We start from the raw sequence: 23,666 nt of genomic DNA, 5'->3' as shown, positions 1-23,666 counted from the left end.
ATACTTAGATTACATATAAGAAAAGTAAACCTTAGAGAGTTTAAGTAACTTGCTCAAGGTCTGGCTGAATAAGGGCAAAAATAGGTATCAGAGCCAACCTTCTTAGCTTTTACAGTACACTGCCTAAAACACGCTGGAAAGCAATAGCTTTGTGGGCCATTGGGTGGCTCAAGGCAGTGTTTTCCAAACTGTGGAGATCAGCATTTTTTAAAAAGTGAGGTATAACACAGAGGGAATATCAGTGTGTATGGCATGTGGTTAGAGCAGACATTGTTTTGTGAAACTAATGTTTCAGTTTTATATGTGTATGTACACATATATGTGTATATGTATTTGTGAACTGGGTCATGGGTATAAAATTTTTTTTTTTTAAGATTTACTTAATTTTTTAGAGAGAGAGTAAGAGTGGGGAGGGGCAGAGGGAGAGGGAGAGAGAGAATCTCAAGCTGACTCCCCGCTGAGCACGTGGCATGATGCTGGGCTCAATCTCATGACCCTGAGATCATGACCTGAGCCACAATCAAGTCAGATGCTTAACCAGCTGATCCACCCAGGTGCCCCAAAATGTATTTCTTATTGTGGGTCATAGCCAAACAAAATTTGTAACCTACTAGCTCAGTGAATGGAAAGAGTTTGAAAAATGTAATGAAGAGGAGGCATAGATGCTAGAGAAGAAATTTTAGAGATAACTGAATGTTTAAATAATATTATAAAAAGAGGAAGAGTTGGGGCGCCTTGGCTGGCTCAGTCAGAGGAGCATTTGACTTTTGATCTCGGGGTCATGGGTTCAAGTCCCATGTTGGGTGTAGAGATTACTAAAACATAAACTTTAAAAAGAGGAAGAGTAACCTATCTTTACATATTTGGGGAAAATAATGCACTATTTACAAGTTGTTTTAAGTAATTTATTAAATTTAGGGCCCTTTTAGCAGGGATTCACTCAGAAATAATGTAGCTTTAATTTCACTTTTAGAGAAGAACTGCCTTTGCAGATGATTTGTGAATTGTGTAGATCATTACTATATCTTTATGTTTCATACAAATAAATAATTTATTATGGTTGAATAATAACCAGACATCTTACTGGTTCTACGTATACACAAAGATATTTTTCCTATTAGATCCAGTAGGGTAGAGATTTGTTTACTGACTCATGGGAGAATGGGAGAAGGTGAGCCAGGTTAGTCAGAATAATAGAATATTGAATTTTCAGCTAGAATGGATGATTTAGTCTAAGCTTCCAATTTTATTTTTAATTATCATAAACATATAACATTAAATTTATCTTAATCATTTTAAGTGTACAGTTTAGTAGTGTTCAGTATATTCATTGTTGTGTAACAAATCTCTGTAACTTTTTTGTCTTGTGACACTTGAGACTCTATACCTGCTAAATACTAACCACCCCCCTTCTCCCTAACTCTTGGTAACCACATTTTTACTTCCTGTTTCTATTATTTTGACTACTTTGGATATTTCACATGAGTAAAATCATACAGTATTTGTCCCTTTGTGACTGGCTTAATTTGCTTAGCATAATGTCCTCGAGGTTCATCCATGTGGTAGCTTGTGATAAGACTTCCTCCTTTTTAAAAGCTGCATAATACTCCATTGCATGTGCATTCTACATTTTCTATATTCAGTCATCTGTCAATGACAGGCGGGTTGCATCCACCTTTTGGCTCTTGTGAATAATGTGTTGTGGATGTGCAAGTATCTCTTTGAGATTCTACTTTGAGTTCTTTTGGATAAATACTCAGAAGTGGAATTACTAGATCATGTGGCAATTCTATTTTTAATTTTCTGAGGAACCTTCATACTGTTTTCCATAATGGCTCTGCCATTTTATATTCCCACCAACAGGGCACAAGGATTCCAACTTCTTTGCATCCTCATCAGTACTTAATTTTTTGTTCTTTTGATAACGGCCATCCTGATAGGTGTGAGGTGATATCTCATTGTAGTTTTGGCCTGAATTTCCTTAATGATTAGTGATGCTAAGTATCCTTTCATGTGCTGATTGGACAGTACTTATATGTCTTATTTGGAGAAATGTCTAGTCAAGTCCCTGGTCCATTTTTTAATTGAGTTTTTATGTTGTTGAGTTATAGACGTTCTTATATATTCTGGATGTTAGCCCCTTATCAGATATATGATTTGCAATGATTTTCTCTCATTCTGTAGGTTGCTTTTTTTCTTTCAGTTGTTTCCTTTGCACAGAAATTTTTTAAGTTTGTTGTAGTTCAATTTGTCTATTTTTTTTTTTTTCATTTTGTTGCCTGTGTTTTTGGTGTCATATCCAAGAATTCCTTGCCAAATCCAGTGTTCTGAAGCTTTCACTTTCTGTTTTCTTCTAGTTAATAGTTTTAGGTCTTACATTTAATCTAGTGTGTTAATTTTTACATATGGTGTAAGGTAAGAGTCCAGATTCATTCTTTAGAATGTGGGTATCCAGTTATCCCAGCACCATTTGTTGAAGAGACTGACTTTTCTCCATTGTGTAGTCTTGGCACTCTTGTCAAAAATCATTTGGCCACACATGCCAGGGTTTATTTTTGGGCTCTCTGTTCTTTTCCATTGGTCTATATGCTCATCTTTATGCCAGTAAGCCTCCAATTTGAAGATGCTAAAATGAGTATTCACATGGTATAAGTGACTTGCTAAGGTCAACACTAGAAAAAAGTAGCAAAGCATGGGCTATATTTTCTTTTTAGAAAGATTTTACTGATTTATTTGAGAGAGAGAGGGAGAGAGCAGGAGAGTGGGGAAGGGTAGAGGGACAAGGAGAAGCTGACTTCCCGCTGAGCAGGTAGTCCCACACAGGTCTTGATCCCAGGACCCTGGGATCATGACCTGAGCTGAAGGCAGACACTTAACCGACTGAACCACCCAGGCACCCCTGGGCTGTATTTTCTGAATTTTAGTTCTATATTCTTATACAGTAATTTGCCACATGGTTACCTTTGCTTATTCTGTCCTCTTTACCTTTGAATGCCTCCCTTGTCAGTGCCTCCCCTGCCACATATCCCTTCTCCCTCTTCTTCTCCAAACCTTCCTCTCCTTCTTCCTTTCTCCACTCCCTCCACCACACACCCACACCCACACCTTTGCCTCTAATTGTTACTTTTAAAAACTCGACTTTAATCTCCTTGCTTCAGAAGCCTTCCCTGAATTCATCTCCATAAACATACACCCCTTGGGATAGGTTCTTGAACTCTGCTTACACTGATTTAGTCAGTCGTTCTGATGAGTAGCAGTTGTCAGTTTGCAAATGTTTCTCCCTGTCACTTGAGTGTATGTTCTGTATAGACAGGACTGGGTCTATATCCCCAATTTCTAAACAGTACTTGGTATACAATAGCTACTCAATAAATGTTGGATGGATAGGAGGATGGATGGATAGATCTAACACTGTGGTAAACACTATGGTTAATATTATCAGAAAACCTAAAATCTTAGAGATGAAACTTAAACACATGAAAAGTGTAAACAGTGTGGGGGGAGTATAAGATTAAATTTTACAGATTGCCAGTAAATACTTGATCAAAGAATAATTGGATGATGCATTCACATTTATAAGTCCTCTAGGAGTTTGAAGGTGAAAGAGAGTACTGCTGTTGGACTAGTTTTGTAAGGCTTCCTGGAGGAGAACTAGGACTTCTTCTGAGGCATGTGGGATTTAGATACATGGGAAGAAGGGTAGGGTCAATGTTAAGGTTAAAGGAGGGACAAAGTATTTCATGAACAGGAGGATAATTTAGAGTATTTAGAGGTCATTGAGAAGATATTTTGGTTCCTGTAAAGCATGAAATGGAAGATGTAGAGGGATTTTACTGCTAAACAGGAAGGTTATATGAATTCTGTAGGATATGGTAGAAATGTTGAGGTTTTTTATAGAAATAGCATTTCAATATAAGCTCAGTCTGAGGTGTGCAGGCTGCATTGGAGGTAGCAGAGTATAGCTCATGTACTGCATTTGTGATGATATTTTGTTTACAGACATAAGACTACATGAGTTCTTGAACCAGCATGTAGTCAGTAGGAAGTGAAAGAAGGGATATAGAGAGGGAATATATCAAGGAAGAATCTGATGAACCTTATATCTGATTTCATTTTTGAGGGGTGGCAGATTTAAAGATGATTGCCATTAGGTGGCCTGATGCAGTGAGAATGGCACCTGTTGTCATTTCAGCCCTTACTGTTACAACCATTTCCTAACTGGTGTGGCCACATCCAGTTTTTCCCCATTTTTCATTCTCCACAGCACTACCAGATTGATGTTCCTGATATGCAGATTAGACCATGTCATTCTCATGCTTGAACATTTTAAGGGCTTTCCGTTGTCTTAAAGATAAAGTCCATTTAGGGGCGCCTAGGTGGCTCAGATGGTTAAGCGTCTGCCTTCGGCTCAGGTCATGATCCCAGGGTTCTGGGATCGAGCCCCGCATCGGGCTCCCTGCTCAGTGGGGAGTCTGCTTCTCCCCCTCCCTCTGCTTCTCCCCCTGCTCATGCTCGCTCTCTTTCTCTCTCCTTCGCTCTGTATCTCTGTGTCTCGAATGAATAAATAAAAAAATCTTAAAAAAAAAAAAAGATAAAGTCCATTTATGCTCCTTGGGCTGGGATCCTAATCTTTTACCATTTCCTCCTCCCCAAATCAGTCCAATATTTTAGACACATGCAAACCAGTTTCCCAAATACACCTTTTTTCATGTCTCAGTGTCATTGTTAGTGTTCTTTTCTCTTTCAAGATGTCCTTATCCTTCTCTACTTGACAAACTAATTCTCTTTTTTTTTTTAAAGATTTTATTTATTTGACAGAGAGAGACACAGCGAGAGAGGGAACACAAGCAGGGGGAGTGGGAGAGGAAGAAGCAGGCTTCCTGCCGAGTAGGGAGTCTGACGCGGGGCTCGATCCCAGGACCCTGGGATCATGACCTGAGCCGAAGGCAGATGCTTAACGACTGAGCCACCCAGGCACCTCTAATTCTACTCTTTATGATCTAACTCCTCAAGGAGCTCTTCCCTGATTTTTTATTCACTTCCTTTGGTGGTGGCATAAGCCATGTATTTATACAGCTAAATACAAATCTCTCATTTTGAGCTCCTTGAAATCAGGGCCAGGTCATAATAAATGCTCAGCAGTAATAATAGTTGAATGCTAAAAAAAAAAAAAAAAAAGTTGAATGCTTATGGAGCACTTACCTTATGTCATTTACCTAAGTGTTGTATTTGTATTAACTCAATCTCTGCAATAACCCTATGTGGTAGATACTGTTACTGTCATTTTACAAATGAGAACACTGAGGCTTAGAAAAGATTAAGTAACTTGTTTCAAATTATATGGTTAATAACTAGCAAAGCTCAGGGTTGGACTTAGGGTCCATGTTCTTTAACTCCATATGTCACAGTGGCTTACTATGACATTCTCTAAATGGTGTTTTTTGATGAACCAAAATTCTTAACTTTGATGTAGTTAAATTTATCTGTCATTTTCTTTATAATTAGGAGTTCTGTATCCTGTTTAAGAAGGTTTTTTCTATTCCCAAATTATGATGGTATTCTCCTGTTTTACCTTCTGGAAAATTTGTTGTTCTTTCACAGTTAAGAATAAAGGAATCAGGGCGCCTGGGTGGCTCAGTCATTAAGCGTCTGCCTTCAGCTCAGGTCATGATCCCGGGGTCCTGGGATCGAGCCCCGCATCGGGCTCCCTGCTCAGCGGGAAGCCTGCTTCTCCCTCTCCCACTCTCCCTGCTTGTGTTTCCTCTCTCGCTGTGTCTCTCTCTGTCAAATAAATAAAATCTTTAAAAAAAAAAAAAAAAAAAAAAAGAATAAAGGAATCACCTGGAATTAATTTTTGTGTGTAGTACAAGGTAGGGTCAGGTTTTTATTTTTTTCCCCATATTGTCCTGGCACCACATATTGAAAGATTGTTACTTACTGCTCTTTGGTGCCACTTTTATCACAAATCAAGTGTCTATGTACATGAGTGGGCCTGTTTCTGGGCTCTATTCTGTTTCCTTGGTGTGTTTATTTATCCTTGCTCCAAAACCGCATTTTCTTAATTACTATAGCTTTATAATATGACTTTATATTTGAGAGAGTAAACCCTCTAAGAATGTTTCTATCTTTTCCAGAAAGCCTTTGCTATTCTTTATCTTTTGTACCATTTTGTATTTGTATTTTAGAATCAACTTGACAAATTCCAAAAATGCCTTTTGGAATTTTAATTTGTGTTGCATTTAATCTATAGGTTAATTTTAATATGTTGCAGTATTGAATTTTCCAATCCTTGAAATGATATTTCCATTTACTTATGTCTTCTTTGATTTATCATAGTTTTTAATGTAATTTTTTAAAATTTGAAACAATCTTCTACTTACAGAAAAGTTGCAAGTACAGTACAAACCCCCAAATTGAGAGTAAGTTGCTAAATGAATGTCCCATCATCCCTGAATGCTTTATATTTCCTGCAAATAAGGAAATTTTCCTTATTTACAACCACTAAAATCAGGAAATTAACATTGATGCACTAATATCTTCTAATCCTTAGACTCTGTTCAGATTTCTCCACTCTGTTCAGATTTCTCCAGTTGTCCCAGTAATGTCCTTTATAGCAACAGGATCTGGTTCAGCGTCACATTTTACATTTAGTTTTCATGTCTCTTTCAGTCTAGAATGGTTCCACAGTCTTTCCTTGACTTTTATGACCTTGACACTTTTTTTTTAAAGATTTTATTTTTAAGTAATCTCTACATCCAACATGGGGCTTGACCCCACAGCTCTGAGACCAAGAGTCACATGTTCACCTACTGAGCCAGCCAGGTACTCCTGATCTTGACAGTTTTAGAAGTTATAGGCTAATTATTTTGTAGAATGTTCCCCAGTTTTTTTTTCTGATGTTTTTTCATGATTTGATTGAGATTACATTGTATCTTTGGCCCAAAGATCACAGAAATGATTCTGTGTTCTTATTGCAGGGTTTGTTTGTCCCACTACTGATGATATTTACTTTGATCATCTCATTAAGGTGGTATTGCCAGGCTTTGTTGTTAATTTCATCTTTTTCCCTTCTTATTTAATATTTTGTGGGGAAGTATTTAGAAGCTATGCCAATATCCCATTCCTCATCAAACTTTCAGTTTATGTATATCAGTAGTAATATGGTTTTCTGTTATACTGAACAGACTATAATTCTTTACTATCATCATTTATTTTAATGCCCAGATTGCCCTCAGTTTGGCCAGTAGAATTCCCTTTAAACTGATTTCTGTGTTCTTTTGACATGTCCCTATAATTCTGTTGAGTATTTCCTTATTTTATGGCACAAAAAAGTATTCCCTTCCTTACTTTCTGGCACAAAAAAAAGATGTTCCAGGCTTATTTTCTCCCTTCCCTGTCCTATTCCATAATCAATCCTTTTTCCAAGAAGCCCTGGTATCTTTTAATGGAGAATGGTATTTAGAAATCAACACCTAGCATTAGGTGTATTTGGTGCTATTAGGTGTCATGGCACCCAGGCCCTCTCATAGCTAAGAAACATACATGTTAGATACATGTGTGTGTACACACATGTGCATCCATGTCCATATTTATTTATTTACTTATATATTGAAAACTGTGAGTTCATATCAATACCTTATCCCCAGAAATCACTCTGGTTTTCTCGCCTACCATATTTGTAGCACTATATTCCAACCCCTTAAAGTGAGAAACCCTTTACCCTTGTTATGTTTACTTATTTGGCCAATCCTTCTGTATGTAATTAGTTTCCCATCATTACCCACTTCCTTCTGTGAATGTCATCCTTACTCCACTCAGCCTTGGAAACCTGTGCCGGGTTGATTCTGTCCCCTGCAACGTGGACTCCCTCTTCTCCTTTCTTGGATTCTGACTCCTCATGCTGCTCTTCTCCACTGTGTAGATTCCCTCTTCATCATGTTTTGGGCTTTGGTGCCTCATGCCACATTGTGTGTTGGTATGATGTTCAGTAGTCCCGCCTCATGCGGAGTTTTGCTTTCTGTGGTTTCAGTTACCCACGGTTAACTGAGTTATGGAAGCAGATGATCCTTCTGACGTATTGCCTAATGCTACTTCACAATGCCTATATTAATTCACTTCATCTCATCACGTAGATATTTTATCATCTCCCATCATCACAAAAAGGGTGAGTATAGTACATTAAGATATTTTTAGGGCACAGATGTATGTGAGGAACAGACCACATTCACATAACTTTTATTGTATATTGTTATAATTGTTCTATTTTATTATTGTTAGTCTCTTACTGTGATCTCTTACTAATTTATAAATAAACTTTATCATAGGTATATATGGGAAAAAACACAGTGTATATAGGGTTTGGTACTATCCATGGTTTCAGGCATCCTGGGTGTCTTGGAACATATTCCTTGTCGATAAGGGGGGCTATTGTTGGCCCTCCACATCTTGCTCAGGCTCTGATTCCTGAGCTGGATCTTTCACTCATTTGGTATAGTACTTTTAACTAAACCACAGAGCTCATTTTCCCTCTAATGTTCCTTTTCTGTTTCAGGATTCAATTCAAGATCCCACATTGCATTTAGTTATGGGAGTTCCTTATTCTTTTTTTTTTTTTTTTTTTTTTGCAACTTCTAAGATTTTATTAACATGAGTTTTTAAAAACAAGCATCCATACCAATGTGGGGGTGAGGGTGGGAGAGGAGGGGATGGGGGGAAGAAGGGAAGAGGGGAGGGGAGGGTAAGGCAGGGCATGACCGGGGGAAGGAATTCTGCTCTATTAGTAATAAAGCTCCAGGTTCATCCCATCATGGATTTCATAGTCCCCCAGAGACACATGGTCCTTAAAAATCGTGTACCACTTCTTCAGGACGATCTTGTTCCAACGGGTGCCAGTTTGGGCTGCGATCAGCTTCTTAAGGTCCCCGATGGTATCATCAGTGTTGCACTTAATGCGGACCTTCTTCCCTAGATGGTCGTCGCAAACAACCTCGATCATCCTGTCTGGAGCTCGAAACGCCTGGAACCAGCCGACGCCACAACCTCCTCGCTCGAGGGCGGAGCCGGGGTCCTCCTTATTCTTTTCTTGTCTTTCATGACCTTGACTTTTTTTTTAATTTTTGTTTTTTTAAAGGTTTTATTTATTTGACAGAGAGAGAGAGAGTGCACAGGCAGAGGGAATGGGAGAGGGAGAAGTAAGACTCCTTGCTGAGCAGGGAGCTGGACACAGGGCTCAATCCGAGGACCCTGGGATCATGACCTGAGCTGAAGGCAGCCACTTAACCGACTGAGCCACCCAGGCACATTTATGACCTTGACATTTTTGATGAGTATTATTTTGTAGCATGTCTCTCAATTTGGGCATATTTGATGTTTTCTCATGATTAGATTGAGATTATATATTTTTGGAAGAATACCACAGAAGTGATGCTGTTTCCGCCTCTCTGGGTTGTATTGGGAGGTATATATTATATCAATAAATTTATTACTGGTGATGTTAACCTTAATCACTGGACTAAGGTGATGTCTGCCAGATTTCTCCATCATAAAATTACTATTTTTCCCTTTGTAATTTATAAGTATCTTGGGGAAGATACTTTGAGACTTTGCTAATATCCTGTTTCTTCTCAAACTTTTGCTCACTGATCTTAGCTATCAATATGCCATCAGTGGATCTTGTTTGTGATAATTACTGTTGTGGTTTTTGTCTAATGATGATTTTTAAATCTCTCTCATTCCTTCTGTACTAACGAATTGTAATTCTTCTGAAGAAAGAGCTGTGCCTTCTTCCCCATTTATTTACTTATTTAATTACTTATATCATTATTAGATTCTTGGATATTTATTTTATTCAGTGGGTTATAGCCCAGTACTATCATTCTGTGGCTCAGATTCTTCAGGCGTTGGCCACTGGAACTCCTTCAGGTTGACTCCTGTTTCCTCTTGACATGCCCCCCATTCTTTTCAAGCACTTCCTCAATCTACCTATCTACCTACCTACCTACAGTACGTAGGATGTTTATTAATTTCATTAGTTATTTCAGGTAACCAACTTCAAATTTTATTGATCTTATATTTGCTCTCTATTTGATTATTTTATGTTCTTTATCATTTTCTTTCTACTCATTTTGAATTTAATTTCCTGTTGTTTTCAGCCTTTTAGCTTCTCTATACATGGATTTTAGGCTATAAATTTCCCTTTATGTACTGTTTTAAACTGCCTCCAGCAAGTTTCAATATGTCTTATTTTCATTTATGCAGTTCTAAGCATTTTCTAATTTCTTTCTTTTTTTTTTTTTTTTCAAGATTTTACTTATTTGAGAGAGAGAGAGAGATGCACTAATGGGGGTAGAGGGTGGGGAGAGGGAGAAGCAGGCTCCCCACTGAGCAGGGAGCCCCATGCAGGCCTCGATTCCAGGACCTCAGGATCATGACCTGAGCTGAAGCCAGATGCTTAACTGACTGAGCCACCCAGGCGCCCCTAAACATTTTCTAATTTCTAATGGGATATTTTTCTTTGACCAGTGGATTATCTAGTTGTGTTTTTTTCCCCAAACATCTGAGTATTTTCTAATTTATACTTTTGTAACTGATTTCTAGCTTATATTTTCACTATAAATATGTTTTGTATGATTTCAATCCTTTGAAATTTGTTGAGACTTGTTTTAGGGTTCATTATATGGTCAATTTTGAGAAATGTTCTATGTGTGCTTGGAAAGAATGTCTGTTTCATATTTGTTGTGTGTAGTGTTCTGTGTATATCCATTGGATCAAGTTTATATCAGGTATTGTTCATATCTTCTAGATTCTTTTTTTTTTTTTTTTAAGATTTTATTTATTTATTTGACAGAGAGAGACACAGCGAGACAGGGAACAGGAGAGTGGGAGAGGGAGAAGCAGGCTTCCTGCGGAGCAGGGAGCCCATTGCGGGACTCGATCCCAGGACCCTGGGATCATGACCTGAGCCGAAGACAGATGCTTAATGACTGAGCCACCCAGGCACCCCTTTATCTTCTAGATTTTTACTAATTTTTTGTCTGCTTCTTCTAATTGGTTAATGAAGGAGATGTATTAAAATCTGCCATTATGGGGCGCCTGGGTGGCTCAGTCGTTAAGCGTCTGCCTTCAGCTCAGGTCATGATCCCAGGGTCCTGGGATCGAGCCCCGCATCAGGCTCCCTGCTCCGCGGGAAGCCTGCTTCTCCCTCTTCCACTCCCCCTGCTTGTGTTCTCTCTCTGGCTGTCTTTCTCTCTGTCAAATAAATAAAACCTTAAAAAAAAAAAAAATCTGCCATTATGATTGTGGTATTTTGTCTATTTTTCCTTATATTTTATATGTTTTTGCCATATAGAACATTTTTTGAATCCATGTTATTAGTTACATAGAAATTTACATTCTGTCTTTTGGATGACTTGAACCTCTTGTATTTGCAAAGTGAGCCTCTGATTTCCTGGTAAAGTCTATTTTATGCAATTTTAATAATAGCAACTTTTTTGGAATTTAGTGTTTCTATGATCAATTTCTTTTTTTTTTTGTCTTTTTCTATACTCCTACTTTTAATATTTCTGTATCCTTATGTTTAGTAAGTGTCTCTTGTAAGCATCGTAAAATCTTGTTTAAAAAAACTTTTTTTTTAAGATTTTATTTGTATATTTGAGAGAGAAAGAGTATGCACACATGCTAAATGGTGGGGGTGGGAGCAGAGGGAGAAGGACAAGCAGACTGCACTGAGCGTGGAACCGGTTGTGGGGCTAGATCCTGGAACCATGAGATCATGACCTGAGCCAAAACCAAGAGTCTGATGCTTAACCAACTGAGCCACCTAGGCGTCCCTAAACCCTTTTTTTTTTTTTTTTTAAGATTTATTTTATTTATTTGAGGGGAGAGGGAGCAGAGGGAGAGGGAGAGAAATCCCAAGCAGGCTCCATGCCCACGGCAGCGGAACCCAGCATTGGACTCAGTCTCTCCACCCCAAGATCATGACCTGAGCCAAAATCAAGAGTCGGATGCTTAACTAACTGAGCCACCCAGGTGTCCCTCCCTTTTTGTTTTAATTGGAACATTTACATACTTCATTTACACTCAATTTAATTATTGGTATTTTAGGGTTAAAAATTTATCATCTTACCATATATTTTCTTTTTGTCTTGCATACTCTGTTTTTTTTTTTTTTTAAGATTTTATTTATTTGACAGAGAGATACACAGCGAGAGGGGAACACAAGCAGGGGGAGTGGGAGAGGGAGAAGCAGGCTTCCCACCAAGCAGGGAACCCGATGCGGGGCTCAATTCCGGGACCCTGGGATCAGGACCTGAGCCAAAGGCAGACGCTTAACGACTGAGCCACCCAGGCACCCCTTCATACTCTGTTTCTTCTATTCTTCTTTCTTGTCAGGTTTTGGATTATTTTTCATTATTGAATTTTTAAATTTATTATTTTGGAAGTTAAAACACTTAACCTTCTAGCGATTACTCTAAAAATTATAACAAATCCTTCAGTTGCCAAAATCTAATGTTAACTGGTAGTTTTATCTTCTTCCCAAACATTGCAGAACCTGAGAATTCTTTAACTCCATTTCCTCTTTCCCAATCTATTTGCAATTGTTTTGTATTTAATTTTGTATGTATTTATTTACAACCTCACAAGATAGTATTTTATGTAGTTAGTATTCATTTAGTTTTGCCCACATACTTATCATTTAAAATTTTTTTTTTAAGTTTTTATTTAAATTCCAGTTGCCATACAGTATAATATTGGTTTCAGGTATACAATTTAGTGATTCAGCACTTCTATACAATACCCGGTGCTCATCACAACAAGTGCCCTCCGTAATCCCCATCACCTATTTCTCCTGTTCCCCAACTCACCTCCCCTCTGGCAACCATCAGTTTGTTCTCTTACTTAGTAAGAGTCTGTTTCTTGGTTTGCCTCTCTCTTTTTTCCCCTATGCTTGTTTGTTTTGTTTCTTAAATTCCACATATGAGTGAAATCATATGGTATTTGTATTTAACTGACTTATTTTGCTTAGCATAATACACTCTAGCTCCATCCATGTCCTTGGAAATGGCAAGATTTCATTCCTTTTTATGGCCGAGTAATATTCCATTGTGTGTGTGTGTGTGTGTGTGTGTGTGTGTGTGTGTGTGTGTGCGCACAGACCGCATCTTCTTTATCTTTTCATCAGTCGATGGACACTGGGCTTTTCCCATAGTTTGGCTGTTGTCAATAAATAAACATTGAGGTGCATGTATCCCTTTGAATCAGTATTTTTGTATCCTTTGGGCAAATACCTAGTAGTGCAATTGCTGGGTCCTAGGGTGGTTCTATTTTTAACTTTTTGAGGAACCTCCATACTATTTTCTGGAGTAGCTGTACCAATTTGCAGTCCCACCAACAGTGGAGGAGGCTTCTCCTTTCTCCACATTCTTGCCAACACCTGTTGTTTCTTGTGTTGTTAATTTTAGCCATTCTGACAGGTGTGAGGTGATAGCTCATTGTGATTGGTATTTCCCTGATGATGAGTGATGTTGCATCTTTTCATGCGTCTGTTGGCCATCTGTATGTCTTCTTTGGAAAAATGTCTGTTCATGTCTTCTCACTTTTTAACTGGATTATTTGTTTTTTGGGTGTTGGGTTGTATAAATTCTTTATATATTTATATATTTTGGATAGTAACCCTTTATCAGATATGTCATTTGCAAATATCTTCTCCCGTTCCATAGGTTGCCTTATGTTGTGTTCATTGTTTACTTCACTGTGCTGAAGCTTTTATTTTGATGAAGTCCCAATAGTTTATTTTTCCTTTTGTTTCCCTTGCTTCAGGAGACATATTTAGTCAGAAAGAGGTTATTGCCAGTGTTCTACTCTAGGATTTTGATGGTTTCCTGTCTCACATTTAGGTCTTTAATCCATTTTGATTTTATTTTTGTGTATGGTGTAAGAAAGTGGTCCAGTTTCATTCTTTTCTATGTTCCTGTCCAGTTTACCCAACACCATTTATTGAAGAGACTGTCTTTTTCCCATTGAATATTCTTTACTTCTTTGTCAAAGATTAATTGACCATATAGTTGTGGGTTCATTTCTGGGTTTTCTATTCTATTCCATTGATCTATGTGTCTATTTTTCTGCCAGTACCATACTGTTTTGATCACCACAGCTTTGGAATATAACTAGAAGTCTGGAATTGTGATCCCAGCTTTGATTTGCTTTTTTCAAGATTTGGCTATTTGTGGTCTTTTGTGGTTACATACAAATTTTAGGATTGTTTGTTCTAACTCTGTGAAAAATGTTTGTGGTATTTTGATAGGGATTGCATTAAATGTGTAAATTGCCTTGGGTGGAATAGACATTTTAACAATATTTGTTCTTCCAATCCATGAGCATGGAATGTCTTTCTTTGTGTCCTTTTCAATTTCTTTCATCCGTGTTTTATAGTTTTCAGAGTCCTGGTCTTTCACCTCTTTGGTTAGGTTTATTCCTAGGTTGCTTATGGTTTTGTGGGCTTATTATTTTTGTTGCTCTATTCTTTCCTGCTTCTACCGTCTTCCATCAGACATTATCCATGTATGCATGGAGAATACTTTGTCAAATTTTCTTTAATGAGTGTCCTCTCCTGGAATTTACAATTCCTCCAGGAGAAAAGTGTCCTTAAATATGAGGCTTATCTTCTAAATGTTTGTCTTCTCCTAGATTTTGGCCTGTTAATTCTTTACTACCTTGTTGTTTTCTATTGTCTTCAACCGGTTATTTTTAAATAATTATTCCAGCTTTTCTAGTTGTTCTCAGTGAGAAAGTAGCTTGCTATTATTGAGCATAATTATTCCCTTTGTTGTAAATTGCTGCAAGTAGATTGCATGTTTAGAAAAGATAGGAAGGTGAACCTGTTAAGAAAATGGCACAACTAAAAACCTTTCCTATTAGTATTGGGGTTTAAAATTTTTGTTTTCAAACATGAAGCTATATTGTAGAAATTAACATTTTAATTTTTATAATCTTTTATTCCAGCTCGTGATGCTGATGAGCGAGAGAAGTGGATCCATGCCTTAGAAGAAACAATTCTTCGACATACTCTTCAGCTTCAAGTAAGAGTCTTTATGTGGCTTCTGGATAGTTCATTAGTTTTTTTGTTTGTTTTCTGTTTTTTAAAATAACTGTGATCTGATGTAATGAAAACTTCTTAGTTCTGAGTTGCTTATTCTTGCCTTCATAATGTTATATAGTAAAGTTATAAAGCATTTTCTTGTGCTTTCTATAGGGTAAAATACTGATTTTTATCTTAAAATAAGACAGTGCAAGGCGATATTGAATGTGAAATGCTATGTTAAAATGTGCCAGATCATTTTTAAATTTAGTATCTGTAGTTGGTTATTGATATAACCAAATTATGCCCTAATGCATGATAATAAGTGCTGAGAGGTTGACCTACTTTTCTTGTTATAGGATTTGGCAGTTACCATATGTGTTAAGCAGGACTCTTTGGGATGCAAGTAATAGGGAAAAAAAACAAACTGGTTTAAGAAAAAAGTAAATCTGGCTGAGATGTGGTTTGAAGTAGGCACTTCACCAATGTCATGAGGACCCAGATCCACCATTTCTATTTCTATGCCTCTTTTCTTCTGGGCTGGCTTTGTTTTTAGATAGGTTCTCTTTGTGGTAGTAAGATGGTTGCAGCAATTTAAGCCTCCCATTGTTGAGATGTATAACCTACTATTAGGAGAACACTCTAGGAGCTCCAAGTCCACAGGAAGCTGTTGTTCTTTCTGGACCGTGGTAGGACTAATAGGATTACCGCTGATTACCTTAGCTCCAGTCATTTTCTTAATCCTGACCAATCACAATTTCACAGTCATATGTTCCACTCCTGTAGCTGTCTTCACCAGAAACACTTTGCTGATAAGGTAGAAGATGGTCCCCACCAAGTAAAGTCAGAAAAGGCAAAAAGAAGGTGCTGGGTGACAAAAACCACGAATGTCTACTCTATCATACTGAGGATAGTTTTCCATGTTTATTCTTCAGTGAAAGCTTATATTATGGCATTGGAGGATGTTTTTTTAATTATTTTGATTGATAGGATTGAGTTGTACAAAAGTGACATTTTATGCCATGATGACATTTTCTCTACTTATTTTTGTCCTATACCAGGAACTGGCTTGATTAGATAAGGTGGTAAGGTGGTGTAGGGTACACCAGGTCCTACAAGATTGCGAACTCCCCATCACTTGAGAGTGTTCAAATAGAGGCTTAAAAAACATTATTCAAGGATGTGGTTATTAAGAGACTATAAGAAATTAATATGGAGTTGAACTAGGAGATCTGTAAGTTACTCTTTGAGCTATGTTTTTAAAAGCAACTTCGTAATCTCTAAAGGTTTCTTTTTAATTTTAGTCCATTTAATAAATGAATGTGGCGTCATTTCAGCAAATTTGTGATTCAGTATGGTAAGTGTTTTAAGAATCATATTAGCCTGGGGCGCCTGGGTGGCTCAGTTGGTTAAGCGACTGCCTTCAGCTCAGGTCATGATCCTGGAGTCCCGGGATCGAGTCCCGCATCGGGCTCCCTGCTCAGTGAGGAGCCTGCTTCTCCCTCTGACCCTCCCCCCTCTCATGTACTCTCTCTCATTCTCGCTCTCTCAAATAAATAAATAAATCTTTAAAAAAAAAAAAAAAAAAAGAATCATATTAGCCTGGGGGCGCCTAGTTGGCTCAGTGTCTGCCTTTGGCTCAGATCATGATGCCAGGGTCCTGGAATTAGCCTGCTTCTCCCTTTCCCTCTGCCTGCCTCTCCCCTTGCTTGTGCTCGCGCGCTCTCTCTCTCTGTGTCTGTCTCTGTGTCAGATAAATAAATAAAATCTTAACAACAACAACAAAAAAGAATTAGCCTGAATGTGGCAGTTGAGATTCCCTCCATGGTTGGTGAGACTGACATTCAAGTCTCTCTGTGATCTCTTCTCAACTTGCTTTTCTAGTCATTTCTACCATTATATCTCTCCATCAGCTTTTTGCTAGAGTGCTGCCGTTAATTTCCTCTGAACACATCTTTTCTTTTCTGGTCTCCACATTCTTGCACGTGATGTTCTCTCTTTCTCTCTGAAATGGCGTCTGCCTCCATTCTGCCTTTGTATACCACCCCTTTTCTTCAAAGCCCAGTTCAGAACTGACCTCTTCTGTGGTGCCTCCCTTGAATGACCCCTCCCTCCCCATACCCCAAACTCAAAGTGATCTCTCTCTTCGGATGCCATACCTCTTGTACAATTCACTAAGTCCTTATCATATTCTTTTTGTTTATCTTTTAAAGTATGTGTAACTTCAGACTCCTTAAGGTTGGGTACCTAATTTGATTCAATTTTGGAATTTCTGAGCTTTTGCTCAGAAGAAATAAGAAAATTTTAAAAGTCTTAGACTCTGATAGCTTTGATATTTAAAATACATGTGATACAAGAGAATCTTTATATATATTTTCCTAAATAATGTATACAGAAGATAGAACATTTAGAAATATGTAATTAGGGGCACCTGGGTGGCTCAGTCATTAAACATCTGCCTTCAGCTCAGGTCCTGATCCCAGGATCCTGGGATCAAGCCCCGCATCAGGCTCCCTGCTCAGTGGGAAGCCTGCTTCTCCCTCTCCCATTCCCCCTGCTTGTGTTCCCTCTTTCGCCGTCTATCTCTCTGTGTCAAATAAATAAATAAAAATCTTTAAAATATGTATATATATAATTAAATGTTAATTTGATTGGCAAAAAAGTAAAGATTCTCCTCCCAGAGATAGTGAAGTGTGATAAAGAACTTGACTCTGGAGCCCAAATGTCTTAGTCTATATCCCAGTGCCACCACTTACATTTAACTCTTCACATTGAACTTAGTCTCTCTGAGTTCCCATATCCTCATCTATAAAATGAAGATAATAAAAGTACCTACCTTTATTATAGAGTTGTTTTGAAGATTAAATGAGTTAAATGCAAATTTGTTGAAATCATGCCTAGCTATAGTGAGAACTTGACAGACTTTAGCTGTTGTTACTAAAGAAACTGCTCTCACTATTTCCACTCTTAGTACTTCACATTCTAAAGAGTGCTCAGTAACTGTTAGTTAGATGAAGAAATAATTGAAGGAATGAACAAAAGAACAGATGATGTATAGGTTGCTTTTCCATTGCTGTTTATCGAGTACTTTGAAATGTACAGTGTTCCATTCAGGCACTGTGGAGTAGGAACTCATGGAACTCTCTTCCAAATGGGCATGAAGGGCATTTACATGTCCTCCTTTTCCATTGAATTTCATCTCTACTTTAGCCATTAAACTATACTGCTTTGGCTTTGTCATTACTGAGGGCTGCACTACCTCCAAAATAATTGAATTTAAAAAGTATTTTCTCTCTCTTTTTTAAAGATTTTATTTATTTATTTGACAGAGAGAGACACAGCGAGAGAGGGAACACAAGCATGGGGAGTGGGAGAGGGAGAAGCAGGCTTCCCGCTGCGCAGGGAGCCCGATGCGGGGCTCAATCCCAGGACCCTGGGACCATGACCTGAGCCGAAGGCAAATGCTTAACGACTGAGCCACCCAGGCACCCCTAAAAGTATTTTCTCTTTGACCACAGTTTTCTTACCTTCACCCTCTATCACTTTACTTCTGAACTTTTCTTCCTCATTTTGGTCTGAGCTCTACTTCTCCATTTTTCCTGGCCATTTAGTACCTTTCTAGTTTTGCCTATGTCATCCTCCAGTGTAGATCTTATATCTGCTTCTTCAACACTGATTTTGCTATCACTTATAGAATTTTTTGTCATTGGATGTTTTGTACTGTGTCCCATTCTCGTTTCCATTCCCCAGGGCCCCATTGTCTGGTTTCTCTGCTTCTAGTACTGTTAGAGGTCATAATATTGAGATGGCTATATATATCACAATTTTTAAATTTTGTCTAACTTTAATTGGATTTCTATAACTATTCAACAGTCTTCTTATTGACTCCTTGATTTTCAGTTAAATCCCCACAGTGGAATATTTTTCATTAGCTTTCAGTATCTAATACAGCCTGCTCCCTTCTTCATAGAAAAAGGTCTTCGATAGTTCTTAGTGATTTCACCTATACTTACTTTCTCTGCTTTGCATATTTCAAAGAAAAACATTCTTACTCTTTCCCAGAGTTAATACAACACCCATACTCGTGACTACATGGTGTTTCCTTTGAGACTATGACCTTACTCCCTCTCCCTCCCAGTAGTCCTCACCATTTTCATGGATTCAGCTAAAACTTCTGTGTAGGTGACTCTTCTTTCCCTCCACACCACTCCCCTTCTTTATATGTGTATATATATATATATATCTTTTCATATTTAGCTTTAGTCCCACACTCTTTCCTTTTGGATTTTGCCAGTTAGATGGCTCCCTGAAACTCAACCTCAACATGGCTAAAACTGAACTTATCATTTCTTTCCTCCTCAAACCCATCTCTTTATCTCATTTTTCTGTTTCTGTTAATGACAGTGTTATTCTCTGAGCCACTGAAGTTTGAAAATTGAGAGTCCTTTTGGGTGATAACTTCTAAACTGCCAAATCTGGGGTGTGTGTGTGTGTGTGTGTGTGTGTGTGTGTGTGGTGTCTTTTTTTAATAGGATCTCTCACACTCCTGTGATGTTCACTTTGACTGTCATATAAGTTGCATCTTACTATCTCTGGTGCCCTCATATATTTCCTGAATTTATTCTCTTCATCTTATAAAAGAATACCTTTAATAAATGACCTTAGGGCATCTATAACAGTGAAAAACCTTTAATGATTTACATTTGCCTGTAGGATGAAGTAAAACTTTTTATTAGGGGATTTCAGGCTCTCTTTGATTTGATGCCAACCTGCCTTTTCCACCTCCTGTTCCTACATGTTTCTGGTTCCATGCTTCTACTCATGCTACTCTCTCTAAGTCCTCACCATCCCCAGTCCTCAAATTTGCCACTGTAAGATTAATTCCAGTCATTCAAAACCCAGTGCACATATTACCTCTTCATTTCATCTCTTTCTTATCACTGTAATAAAAAATAGTCTCTTACCTCTTTAACCTCTGCTGTAATTTCTCCTTCTGTGTAGCCCATATAACATTCTGGTATATAATATAACAGTAGCAACTAATATTTGAGCACTTCTTATGTGCCGGGAACTGCATGGACTTCACATGCATTATCTCTTATAATAATACATTATTATATAACTCATTGCCCACTTGAGATTATAAGTTTCACGAGGCAAGAGAGAACCTAACTTTTTGATAGTATTTTTCCCATTGTACCTGTGCCAAGCTCAACAGTCCCTGTCTAACCTTCTGAATATGGTTTAAGAAGCAGTATATTATAGTAGAAAATCTTTAGAGCCAGGCTGACCAGGACTTGGGTCCTGGCTCTGGCATCTTATTAGATATGTAACGTGGGATAAGTACTTAACTTCTTTTAAACCTCTTTTAAACCTTAGCTGATCTTTAAAGGTAGGTGTAAAACCTCAGTCAAGTAGTTGTGTTAAGATGTTATAATATCTCTAGCACATTACACCTTATATGGTGAAGGTATTCATAAATATTTATTTAACAGTAAATTCATTTAGAGCATGTCTTGTACCTTTTCCTTTTCCTTCCATCTTTCCTCTCTTCTTTTCCTGTTGTTCTTGCTCTTCTATGGGTATCTTAAGATTTATTTATTTTTTTGAGAGAGAGCCTGTACACACACATTGGGGGAGGGGCAGAGGGAGAGAATCTTTTAAGCAGACTCCACGCTAAGCATGGAACCCAATGTAGGGCTCGATCCCAGGACCTATGAGATCATGACCTGAGCTGAAACCAAGAGTCAGATGCTTAATTGATTGTGCCCCTTCTGTGGGTATCTTAAAATTGCAATTAGGATAGTTTGAGAATGGGAGAAGACAACTAAAATCTTCTCTCCTTTCAACTCCTATGGAAGTTGAGTTTCCAGTAGTCATTCTAAACTTGTATGTTAGCTTTTGTTATCTTTTCATGTATTTACACCCAACTAAATTAGGACAGTCCTTGAAGAGGGGGCAGAGGTGCTTTTGAGCTTCTTAATCCCTTCTTGTTAGCCTGTAAGAAGTCTTCAGTGGATATTTGATGATACTGATTAATGGAGGGAAACCTTTCAGATTCTTAATTTGCCCTAGTAAGCTTTAGTATGAACTAAATGCTGAGAGATTGCCTAGCAAAGGGATTTATCACTGGAAGAAGATAGGATGCTACATCGTGTAGGTTTTGCAGTATCGTCCTATATTATACAAAGTATAGTGAATCATAGCAGCTTGCCTGGATATCATACAGATGTAAAAAGAGTTGTATAAACTTCAGTAAACTTGGGCCTATTTTAGTAAAAAACTCTTGCATGCCCAGAATTCCAGTGTTTAAAATATTATATATATCATGTTATTTAATGTGGGCAAACAAAGCTAGGTACAAACTTCTTAGATTTAAAATCATATAGAACTAAATTTATATCCAAAAGAAAATTGCAAGTGAAATACAAACCAAACACAAAGCAATAAAATCTAAATCAACATTTATTTAATGTGATAAATGATATTGCCTTGTAAAAACGGGTCACCACTTACAATATGAAAATGGTACTGACTCGGGGCGCCTGGGTGGCTCAGTCGTTAAGCATCTGCCTTCGGCTCAGGTCATGATCCCAGAGTCCTGGGATCGAGCCTCGCGTTGGGCTCCCTGCTCAGCAGGAAGCCTGCTTCTCCCTCTCCCACTCCCCCTGCTTGTGTTCCCTCTCTTGCTGTGTCTCTCTCTGTCAAATAAATAAATAAAATCTTTAAAAAAAAAAATGGTACTGACTCTTAGTTTGTTTGACGTGGGTACACTACTGTGTACTTTTTTAAGTTTGACATGAGTACACTACTGTGGATTATGACTCATCTTGCCACTTTTCTCTGTTCTGACTACTGGGAAACCTTCATTTGTACATCACATCTTATGAGGTTATTTGGCCTTCAGTTCACACCTGTCATTTTCATGGTCAAGGCTCTTCTGTGACAAGTAGTAGTACTTGGTGCCAACTTGATCATAAACAAAAACGGACAATGAAGTAACTTGGTACCACTTGGATTTAAGGTTGTTACTGAGATGATTCAGTGTGGTTATACAGATTTCTGTAGGTTATCAAAATGAAAACATAAAAGAATATGGTAAATACTTTTTTAGATCCCAATTTAAGAATCTTCATGTGGATGTATACTAATTGAGTAATATAGACCTTTACATTTTTTGCTTTTATGCTATAACTTAGTTGATATTCAAAAGAATTTTATACCAAATGGCTTCTGTGGTTGTTGTTTGGGCCAAGAAATTGGGCTATAATTGTCCTCGCCTATATAAGTTTATGTAGGTCACTGTAGACTGCATCTTAGGTGGTTATTAAATTGGAATTTCATTGCTACGGTCTTGTAATTTTGTAATTTTTGCCCTTTACTATACATTCACTGTCCATTGGCTTTGATCCCAAGGCCCTAGAGAGGAAAGGACATGATACCTTGTGTAAGAATATGGTTGAGGGGAATAGAGAGGGCTGTTAGAAACCTCACCAGAAATACCCCTGAATCTGTGAGTAAAACATCATTATTCATAAAGGAAAAGTGAGAGAATTCAGATTGCAAATCATTGAAGCTGAAAAAATAATAGAGCCATTTTGAAGCTTTTTTTTTTTTTCAAAATTAGATACTTCAGTTAATTACATATCTGCCAAACTTTTGTTATAGACAAACACAAATTTATATTTAAGGTGAAATTTGGGATAGTAGCTGAGAAATTAATCTTTAGTGTTAGGATACCTTGATTCTACCCTCTTTTTGATAATGGCTCATGTGTCTAACTGGGTAACTAAAATTAACTGAAATCTTTTGAGTACTATTCTTGAGTGTTAGGCTACTTCACTGAAGATTAGTGTTTTGAACATTTCAGTTTTTCAGTAAAGATCTGTTTTCTCCTACCACCTTAAGATTTTATTTTTGTTTCATGTAGAAAAATAGATGTGTTTTTTCTCCCTTGAAATGCTTTGTTACCCCAAGAAAATGATTGCAATATAGATGTGTCACCTTTTCCACAGGTAAACGGTATGGAGAAGTAGCCAGTAATACTTGGGTTTCCTATAACAAAGGAAAATTCCCCTAAGCGTTGTTACCAGTGTCATTGCTATTACTGAGGGCAGATGAATTTCTGGCTCCTAAGTTGGAATTTAGGATTTTAGGATTCATTTTTTATTCAGTTCTGTTGTTCCATCTATCTTGAACTCTTGGGAAACAAATAAGAACAAATGGTCCAGTTTTATAGTTGCTAAAGGTTATTCCTTTAACTGCCAGAAATTTACCTTAACTGTGTGTTTTTATGGACATCTTTTAGAACTTATATTTCCTGCCTTCTCTGTATAAAAATAAAGTTTAAAATTTTAAAAAAAAGTGCATGTTCAATTCAGAACATTTGGAGAATACAAAAAAGTTTTATGCATTTGGTAAATACTTATATGTATTTAATGTATTCCATGCACTAGTTGTAAAGGATATTGTGAATAAATGACATGTTGTCCTTGTCTTTACAGAGCTCAGTCTAGTATAAAGTAGAAAATAAAAATCATGAGGATTGAAGTTTTAAAAAACTGTTAAAGTAATGACATAAGTCATGCTT

General features: G+C 37.5%; 2 protein-coding genes across 5 annotated transcripts in view; one reads left to right on the top strand and one right to left on the bottom strand.

Moving 5' to 3' along the window:
* OSBPL9 (oxysterol binding protein like 9) overlaps nt 1-23,666 on the top strand; it is a 183,447-nt gene that overhangs the window by 84,514 nt on the left and 75,267 nt on the right. For all 4 annotated transcript variants that reach the window (XM_032429168.1, XM_032429160.1, XM_032429151.1 and 1 more), the window contains exon 4: nt 15,001-15,077. In XM_032429168.1, the coding sequence (XP_032285059.1) occupies nt 15,001-15,077 (77 nt within the window). The remainder of the gene's footprint in view (nt 1-15,000; nt 15,078-23,666) is intronic.
* Nucleotides 8,626-9,063, bottom strand: LOC116647663 (ubiquitin-like protein 5). The gene has a single exon (XM_032429207.1). The coding sequence runs from the start codon at nt 8,993-8,995 to the stop codon at nt 8,777-8,779; it is 219 nt and encodes a 72-aa protein (XP_032285098.1). The 5' UTR covers nt 8,996-9,063; the 3' UTR covers nt 8,626-8,776.

Source organism: Phoca vitulina, unplaced genomic scaffold (assembly GCF_004348235.1).
Source record: "Phoca vitulina isolate PV1807 unplaced genomic scaffold, GSC_HSeal_1.0 scaffold2, whole genome shotgun sequence".
Taxonomy (NCBI): Eukaryota; Metazoa; Chordata; class Mammalia; order Carnivora; family Phocidae; genus Phoca; species Phoca vitulina.
Note: the sequence above shows the minus strand (reverse complement) of the source record. Positions and strands in the feature narration are given on the sequence as shown.

Bases quoted from the DNA above. Each gene is read 5' to 3' on its own strand.
- LOC116647663 (XM_032429207.1), bottom strand. From the start codon at position 8,995: ATGATCGAGGTTGTTTGCGACGACCATCTAGGGAAGAAGGTCCGCATT.